The sequence below is a fragment of the Rhinolophus ferrumequinum genome, chromosome 3, assembly GCF_004115265.2.
Source record: "Rhinolophus ferrumequinum isolate MPI-CBG mRhiFer1 chromosome 3, mRhiFer1_v1.p, whole genome shotgun sequence".
In the NCBI taxonomy this organism is placed as follows: Eukaryota; Metazoa; Chordata; class Mammalia; order Chiroptera; family Rhinolophidae; genus Rhinolophus; species Rhinolophus ferrumequinum.
In genome coordinates this window covers 3,704,230-3,714,305 of record NC_046286.1, presented here as the reverse complement: position 1 = coordinate 3,714,305, position 10,076 = coordinate 3,704,230, and the positions used below count along the sequence as shown (strand labels likewise).

The 10,076-nt window shown below is 40.9% G+C and overlaps 1 protein-coding gene across 1 annotated transcript; it reads left to right on the top strand.

Moving 5' to 3' along the window:
* The first annotated feature begins 8,750 nt into the window (after positions 1-8,750).
* On the top strand, positions 8,751-9,029 carry LOC117020561 (60S ribosomal protein L37a-like). Its single transcript, XM_033103147.1, has one exon. The coding sequence runs from the start codon at positions 8,751-8,753 to the stop codon at positions 9,027-9,029; it is 279 nt and encodes a 92-aa protein (XP_032959038.1).
* The last annotated feature ends 1,047 nt before the right edge of the window (positions 9,030-10,076 follow it).

Below are 10,076 nucleotides of genomic sequence, written 5' to 3'. Positions count from 1 at the left end.
ACGCCACACGAACGTAACTGCTGGAGAGGGCGGGACGCTGGTGAAAAGGAAACACGCGTGCGCAAACTGGGACCCGTGCAGGGCGAGAGGCAGGACGAGCGCCCCCTAGCGACTGCAGTAGGGAGCGCACTCGTTAGCTCGATTGGACGCTCGTTTGCGGTGTCTCCCGGCGGAGTCGGACTGGCCTGGGAAGTGGGAGCTGGCGCCCTCACGCGGATGAGAGAGTGGGCGCATCTGCGCATTCCCCAGTCATTTTGGCATTTCTCACCAAATTTAAGGACCGTGGAGGCAGCTTTACGCTCCATGGAAACCTGACGGTTGGGATTCGAGGCTCAGGGGTAGACGATTTTCCTCTGCAACTTCCTCCTTTCACCATACCTCCTCCGTACCTGGGCGCTGTTACTGGTGCTGAACTGGTTTAGGACCGTCGGAGCCTCGAACCCATGGCGAGTTTGCTGCTTCCATTTATGGAGTATTTTGTTTTTCAGACTATCTGCACGTGCATTATCTCAGTTTAATAATCTAAATTCAATGAGCTATTACCATGTGTCCAGTGCTTTACATATCTTATCTGCAAGCTAGATGAAGGTTTAGAAAGGTTAAGTATGACAACCTGAAAAAACAACAACAAAAAACGACCAGTTGAAGAAGCAAAGCGTCTATTTTGGATATAAGAATTGCAATTTTGGAAGCACAGATTCAGGCAGAAACCCAAATAGTGTCCTAATTATAGGGTGAAATCTAGGGGGTTTTATGAGACAAAAGGAGTAATTACATGAAAAGAAAAAATTCCTGTTGGTGCTGACAAGCTATATAAGAGGGGTTACTGATTCTATCTTCAGATAGGTCTGTTACCATCAGTCCTTGTGATCAGGATGTCTGCTTTCCTGCCAACTTTACAAACAATTGTTTGTAAACAATTGTGATAGAGCCCAGTCTGAAGTTTCAAGGAACAAGATGAGCAGTGCAGTTCCTCTAGAAAGGCTGCCCTAGCTCCATTTAAAAATGGCTCCATTTATGTCATCTTTCACAAGTAGTAAGTAGAAGGTCACGTTCTGATTGGGAGTGATTCTAGATTCCATTAGCTTTAAATAAAAGCTATATCTATCACCTCACACTAGCTCTAACAATCTTGGTAACAAAAACAACAACCTATGAATAATTTGCAGAGTGGTTCTACAACATTTACTCGTTTGAGTTTCCAACCAATCCTGGGAATAGGCAGGACAGGGATTTTATTTATGATAGTGAAAGACAGGAGACTTGGTGTATAACTGGTGATTGACAAAACCGGAACTCAAGCCACCTATCTTTTAATCCAGTGCTTTAATAACTTGAATGCAAACCTGCTTGTGGAGGGGAGCAGACTGTGGGGAGACACAGTATCTGAAAACCCTGTGGTCGTCCCACCACCTTGGGTATCAGAGGAAACCTGAAAAGAACAGGAGCTTGAAAAGAAGAGAGTGAGAAGAGGAGTGAAGGAGGAAATTGGAGAAGACCAACATTTAATGGATGGGTAAAGAAGGAGAACGGAGAAGGGAAACCTGAGAAGAAACGTGTTAAAAGCCATTTATCAAAGTTAAAAAAAACAAATGTTAGATAGACTAGGAGAAATATGGATCCTTTATTACATTAAAGGGGAAAGAGTTTATTCATCTCGATTGATGCAGACAATACTCAAAATATTCAGCATCCATTGATGCTACAGAAAAATAACCTGATAAAGGATATCTTCAAAAATTCTACGCCATACATCGCGATAATGGTGAAATGTGAAAAGCATTCCTCTTAAGATGAGGAACAAGGCAAGGATGCCTGCTCTCAGTAATCCTAGTCAATATGATCATGAAAGTTTTAGCCAGTCCAATAAATGACAACAAATATATAAAGATTGGAAAGAAACAAAAAATGTCAGTATTTGCAGATGGAATTATTGCATGTATAGCAACCCCTAGAGAAAGTTCAAATAGAATTGATAAGTGAGTTTAACAAGGTTGCTAGGTACAAACTCGATATAGAAAAAAATCAATATACAAAATCTATTGCATTCCTATCATCAGCAACCATCAGTTGGAAAGTGTAACTTTAAAAATATACTATTTGGTTACATGAATATATACATTTATAAAAGTCAAGTTGTATACTTGATTTGTGAACTTTGTCATTCTGAAATAAAAACTTGAATACAAATATATCATTTGCAATGGCAACAAAAAGTAAAGTGCTTAGTAATAAATTTAACAATAGGTGTGCAAGCCCTTTGTGGAGAAAACGAGAGAAGTTTATTGGAAGATATTAAAGAAAATCTAAATTAATTGAAAGATAAACTACATACTTGCAGAGAAAGACTTGCTATTATAAAGATGTCAATTCTTTCCACGTCATTGTTGTTGAACTAAGGGAGTGATAGTCCTTGATGTTTGTTTCTGCTACAGTCTGTCCCATCTGCCCATCTCAGGAGCAGGCTGAGTGCAACAGCTCTTGGTGGTCTTTCCCCCTTCCCCAGAGATCTCTCCTCCAAGTCAGGGAGGATTTCTTACCTTGGAAATCACATTTCTGAGCCTCACGCCCCCTCCTTCTCCTGCTTTTCTCCCTGGCTTCTCTGGCAGATTCCTTTCTCCTGCCCAGTCCTTTTCAGGCCTCTCCACAGATGGCAAGGTGTACAGTGACGTTACCTTGATTTTGTCTGAAGGCAGTCAACCCTTCATTCATACATTACCCCAGCAACTTCTTGTGTCCACTCTCCTACAAGGTGTGTCACTTAGGCTCTTGTCCTTGCAGGTGTTCTGCCTCTGCTACCTTCTCTCACAAAGTTGGTTCTCACTGCCTTGGTCCTCAGACCCCTGAATCTCCGAGTAGGAAAGCCCTATCCAGTTTGGGTCACCTCTCCCCAGCTTGGAACACAGGATTCACAAAGGCTTGCACACTTCTGCTTCTGGCCCAACGGACCCTTGATGAGCCACAGCACCTTGCTCCTAAGTCCTTCTCATGGCCCCATTCTGAAAATCACAGAAACAAACGTTTTCACGTTTAAACCTTTCTTAGCTTATAGGGCTATTTTTCAAAAATTATTTTAGAGCAAATCCCAGAGATTGTATAATTTCCCTGGAAAATACATACATATATATGATATCTATATCTATATCTATATAATATATAAATATATAATGGCATTGTGGATGGATATTATATATGATATGTATATTATATATGGTATATACTTATATTATATATCACAATACCATTATTATACCAGTAAAATGAACAAAAATTCCTCAATATCACCTAATAATCGACCAGGGTTCAATTTTTCCTAATTGTCCCCAACTTTCTTTTGCAACTGGTTTTACAAGACCCACAGATCACATTTGATTGGTTTGTCTCTTCCGTTTCTCCGTGACAACCTCCACCCCCACCCCACCACACACAATTTTAAAATGACCTCTATTTCTTGAGGAAATAATATATTTTGATTGTGCTGCATTCTGGATTGGGATTATTGTGATTTTGTGCTGTCATTCAATGTGCTCCCCTCTCCTCTCATGTTCCATTGCATCTCCTCAGGAGGTACATGTCTGGTTGTCCCACACTTGGAGAGTTTAAAAAATAATGTTTATCATAATTTTTTTTTCTTTTCTAAAGTGGTACTTTTCCACTGTAGAAAATTTAGAGAAGAAAAATTCATCGTTTTGCTAGTAATGGATAAACATGATTCATATTTTGGTGTATTGCCTCCCAGCCTGGTTTCCATACATATACTGCATAGTTGAAATTCCAAAAATAAAAACAAAAGAGACACAAACAAAAAATGTGAAAGACACTTTAGATAAGCAAAATGTGGTACATCCATGAAACAGAATATCATTCAACTATAAAAAGGAATAAAGTACTAACACATGCTACAACATGGATGAACCTTGAAAATATTATAATAAGTGAAAGAAACCAGACATAACAGGCTACATATTGTGTGATTCCATTTATATGAAATGTCCAGAATATGCAAATCCATAGAGACAGAAAGTAGATTAGTGATTGTCAGGGGACAGGAGAGGGAGGAATGATGACTGGCTAATAGGCATGGATTTCTTTTTGTGGTGATGAAAATGTTCTAAAATTAGATAGTGGTAACGATTGAACAACTCTGTGAATATACTAAAAACCACTGACTTGTACATTTTAAAAGGGTGAACTCTATTTCTCAGAATTGTTATAAAAAGCTTTAGGGCCAGCCCAGTGGCTCAGGCTCTTGGAGCTCCGTGCTCCTAAATCTGAAGGCTGCCAGTTCCATTCCCACATGGATGAATGGGCTCTCAACCACAAGGTTGCCGGTTCAACTCCTTGAGTCCCGCAAGGGATGATGGGCTGCGCCCCCTGCAAATAAGATTGAACACGGCACCTTGAGCTGAGCTGCCGCTGAGCTCCCGGATGGCTCAGTTGGTTGGAGCTCGTCCTCTCAACCACAAGGTTGCTGGCTCGACTCCCATAAGAGATGGTGGGCTGCACCCCCTGCAACTAGCAACAGCAACTGGACCTGGAGCTGAGCTGCGCCCTCCATAGCTAAGACTGAAAGGACAACAACTTGAAGCTGAACAGGGCCCTCCAAAACTAAGATTGAAAGGACAATAACTTGACTTGGAAAAGTCCTGGAAGTACACACTGTTCCCCAATAAAGTCCTGTTCCCCTGCCCCAATAAAATCTTAAAAAAAAAAAGCTTTAATAAGTTATTCAATTTTCAAGTACAGTTCATTCAGCATTTCTTAAGTGCCCACTCTGTCATCTACTGTACTAGGCTTTGTTGCAACAATGACGAAGGAGTCAAACATCATCTGTTTCCTTCAAGAGTTTCAGTTTAGGAGTAAAGGGGAGACACACAATTAAATGGCAGAAGGAAGACAGGTGCTGTCAGATCACCTTTCTCAGAAGTGAGAAGTGGAGAAAGATTTCCAGAGGAAGTTCTCATCTCAGCTGTGACCAACAAGATGAGTAAAAGTGAAGAGAAAAGACACCTTCCATCTTGACAGGAGTTGAAGACTCCTGTCACGGTGCAGGATGGGAGCTGAGGTCCCCAAGAATGGGTCTAGCTCTGGGAATCTGAGAGGACCCACCCACAGGTGATTGATTTCCCCCCAAGCTGTTCTCCCTTTATTTCAGACTTTGCTAACACAACCAATTCAGAGATAGGTACCAGTCCTATGAGGGGGATACCCACTCACTTCCTCAACATGGCATGGAGTGGGCCTTGTGATTTATTCTGGAGAGGAAGGCCTTTGGTTCTTTCCAAAGTATTCCAGCATTGCAATGACTCCCTGTTCCTTGTCTACAGGCTCTAGGGAAGAGGGTGCAGAGGGTCTTTCCAGGGGCTCTCACATACTCATGTCCTGGAAACACAGTGAGCTGGGGAGGAGCCCCACTTGCCCCAAATCCACAAGTGACAATTGTGGGCTGTCTCCAGGCACCAAGATTTGAGTAGCCCATGGCAGATGAATATAAATACCATGAGGCCTGAGATGCACCATCAGCCTTTTACCCCCTAAGGAAAGAAGTATTTGTGGTGAGAAGAAAACCTCCATATTGCCTAGGCTGAGTGGGAAGTAAAGACCAAGTTGGCATGATGACGAGACAACTCAAAATCATGCCAGGGCCGGGGGGGAGTACTTTTACATTTTGAACTATGTGAATATATAACATAATAAGATAAATAGAATTAAAAGGAAATGAGAAGAATGAAATACGTTTCCCTGTCAGATTGGTACTCCATACATTATTTCTGGGACTATAAAATGGTACTGCTTTCCTAGCAGTTCAGGAAACTCAACATCTCATGAACATTCTGATTTAAGAATTTAGTTTAAGGAAATAATTGGAAATGTGCACAAAAGTTTACAAAGGTAAAGTACTGGAAACAATTAAAATTTCCACCAATAGAAGGAAGCTGACAAAATTATACTACATAATGCAAATTTATATATATAATATATTTATATATAATATATTTATATATTATATTATATTATATATAATATATTTATATATATATTATATTAAATTTATATATATATATATATAAAATATCTCACATTTACTATGTACTGCTACTACTGCTGCTGTTGGTGATTCAGCCCACAGCCAAAACTAACATGGCCCTGCCCTTAGGGAGCTTACAATCAAATGAAGAGACACACATGAAACACACAGCCACACCATTCAGTGGACAATTGTAAAGTGACATGGATTCTATGAAAGGCATTTGAGGACATGTGGAATATGATGTAGCCACTGAAAATAGTGATATTTTGAAGACTCTACATTAACAGATGTGGCATAAAAATGATAAGAAATTTGGGAGGCCGGATGGCTCAGTTGGTTAGAGCGCGAGCTCTCAGAGCTCTCAACGACACGGTTGCTGGTTCAATTCCCACATGGGATGGTGGGTTGCGTCCGCTGCAACTAAAGATTGAAAAACGACGACTGGACTTGGGGCTGGGCTGTGCCCTCCACAACTAGATTGAAGGACAATGACTTGGAGCTGATGGGCCCTGAAGAAACACACTGTTCCCCAGTATTCCCCAATTAAAAAATTGAAAATAAAATGCTTTAAAAAATGATAAGAAATTTAAGAAGTCTGTAATTCAACCTTGGTTCAAATCAGTTACAAGTCACGATGCTATCTAATGAGAAACATTGCAAGAAAAGAACTTTGTTGACATTAGCTCTTTCAATGCAGGCTAGGTACAGGTACAGGTATAGATACCATGCTTGTACATCATGATAGACTCCAGGTCACCGTGGACCAACATTTGGCCGAAAGGAAGAAGGCTTTTTAAGATTGGTTTATGCATGCTCTGTCTCAGGTAAAGGTAACTATCATTCCGTTTTAAAAAGTGGGATAAAGTCAGGTAGCCTCTGTGGTAGTCTACTTCTAACTCCAGCAATTATAGCCTGAAGTTTAAGGCTTTCATTATTTGTTACAGGAACTTGCATTTGTGGGAATGTTTGTTACAGCAAATTGTGTTTGTTCACCTCACTATATTTGTTACGTGAAATTACCTTATAATGATATCCTACTGTTTAGGACCTCACTGATCTTGTTAAAATTAATCATATACCGTGTTTCCCCGAAAATAAGGCCTAGCTGGACAAACAGTTCTAATGCATCTTTTGGAGCTAAAATTAATATAAGACCTAGTCTTATTTTACTACAAGACCGGGTATAATATAATATAATATAATACAATATAATATAATGTAATGTAATATGATAATATCGGGTCTTATATTAATTTTTGCTCCAAAAGATGCATTAGAGCTGATTGTCCAGCTAGGTCTTATTTTCAGGGAAACACGGTATGTATACTATCTTGCTAAGTTAGATTCTAGAGTTTCCAGAGTTTCCCTCATTGTGGGTTGTACAAGTTAAAAAAAAGAAGTATTGTAACACATTTGCTTTCAAAAACACATCACTACATCTGGACTTTCCGCAAAGGAGAGAATTAATGATGTAAGGTAAGTGAAGAAGACCACCACCACCTTGTACATACACTATGTTCAAAATTATGGTTTTGGGGAAAAAAAGGTGCACAAGAAAAAGAGTGGGGAAAAATAATGAAAATGCAAAAATTTTCACTGTGTTTTCAAATACCCCATAACATGTTTATCATACCTAGGTATGAAAAAATTACTTTAAAAGAGTTTCCTTGAGACCGAGGAGGAAATCCCCTTCCTAAATGATATCAATTGAGATGTTTTTGAAAAAACAAAGGTCAGATGGGGGACACTGGAAATTTCCTGTTTGCGTTTATCTACCCAAAGACTAATAGAGATTTTTAGTCCATTTGGTAATTATTTCCCCAGTGACTTTCCAGTTCTCAGAAAGATAAGAGAACTCCTGACATTAACTCCAAACAGATGGCTGGAGTCTCTTTCACCATCTCATCCTTCCTCTCCCCACCCTCCCAAATTACCCAAATACAGCTAAAGGCACAGATTGAGAATAGGAGAAAAGCAAGACTGAAGCTGAGAATGTCCATGTGACATTGGGCTTGAGGGCACTTTCAGAGTCCAGGTGTCATCCATATTTCAGCTCAAACTGCTGCAGGAATTGTATATGCCTGTATCACAAAATTCTGCTACGACAAACTGTACTGAATGAAGGTCCTGGAGAGTTTCTCAGAATGGAAATTCCACATTCCAGACTAGGAAGTAAGTGGTCAGTTAAGTGGGCTAGAAGTTCGGTTAGAAGAAAGAAATGTAGTTTTCTATATTTTACTGTCATTTCTTTGATGGGAAATGGAAGGTGTTAGGTGAAAAGGGGGTCTATGCACACACTCCGCTTCCCCAGATCCCTGCCTTGAGACAAAGACTTTCCTCTCCAGGCTCCAGTCTCAGTTGTTGCCAGGAAGACATTACTCACCACACACGCTCCATCGGCAGGGACAGGCCTCCCAGGAGATAGCCACTCCTGCGTAAGGCCCATTTCTATTCCAAGAAGCAGTCACAATTCAGGGAAGACATGCCCTTTAAAGTAGGTCTAGGGAAACATCTTCCTTTCTTTGGTCATTGTACCTCAGAATCACAATGAAGGAAAAAAAGTGTTACTACACTTAATAACATCTCACTTCATTTTTCTATCCAAGATACAAATTAAACATAAAAAACACAAATTGTGGGCCAACTATAACATGGAGCCACCGGCAACTCAAAAGTGCCACATTCTTCCTTTCTGGGTTCCGGCCTGGTTAGAGGTGACATGGCTAAACGCACCAAGAAGGTGAGAATCGTGGGTAAATACGGGACTCATCAAGGTGCCTCCCTCAGGAAAATGGTGAAGAAAACTGAAATCAGCCCGCACACCAAGTACACTTGCTCCTTCGGTGGCAAAACCAAGATGAAGAGACGAGCTGTTGGGATCTGGCACTGTGGCTCCTGCATGAAAACAGTAGCTGGTGGTGCCTGGAGTTACAGCACCACTTCTGCCGTCACAGTAAAGTCTGCTATCAGAAGACTGAAGGAGTTGAAAGACCAGTAGAAACTCCACAATTTGAAACATTGCTAGCCTATAATAAATGGGTTAATTTATATAGCAAACAAAAAAGGTGCCACATTGCACTAGATGCTGGGAATACCGCAGTGGACGGGACAGACGTGGCCCCTGACTTTTTTGAAGTTCTCGCCCAGTAAAGGAGTACTGTTAGATAAGCTGACAGAGTGGCAATGACAAAAATTAAAAGAGATCATGGATGCGACACTTAGCACAGCACATCCAATAGTGTGCGTTACTGAGTCACAGCAGGGCGAGGAAGGTCAGAGCCAAGCTCTTCAAGCGTAGGGAATGAAAAGGGGCTGCAACACAGAGCAATTTGAGGACATGAGGCTAGAAGGGTGTCAGGTGGTCAAAGGCATCCTTCACCCTGTCTCCCTGGCTACTGGTGCTGCTCCACAGGCTCCACTGGTACCCAGGGAAGTCACCCACCTGCTCCAAGTCTCTGTACCTCACGCTAGGTTGTCCTCTGCAGGTGGTTCTGCCTACCTTCTCCTTGGACTTTCAAGACCTCAGTTCTGCAACCCAACAGGCACTTCCCCTCTTCTCCTCCATTGAGGTGGTGACTTACGTGCTCTCCCAAGCTAGTCTCTAGTCATGCTGGTCAAGGGGTGGACATTCTTTGCATTATGGGACTACTCTTCTCACGCCACCCTACCAGTGGCAATGTGTAAAAGGCAGGGTTGCCACATCATAGAAAATTATCACATTCTAAGAGTGCAACTGCTGTGTCCTAAAGAGCTCAAGAGAATACAGTAAGTCCTCCTTTAATGTTGTCAATAGGTTCTTGGAACTACTGCAAAATGATATAGAACAAACCCAGTTTTACCATAGGCTAATTGATATAAACAAGAGTTAAGTTCCTATGGCATCTCATCAACATAATGAAATGATATTGAACAAAACCATGTTATTTGAGGACCTGCGGTACATGGTTGAAATATGGGTTTTTTTATGTCTACATTATCAAATTCCAAATAATAAATTTAACGTGACCAGAAAACGAATTATCCTTTACATTTTCCTGGGTACTCT

What these genes read in the sequence shown, in the direction of transcription:
- LOC117020561 (XM_033103147.1), top strand. Translation starts at nt 8,751, where the DNA reads ATGGCTAAACGCACCAAGAAGGTGAGAATCGTGGGTAAATACGGGACT.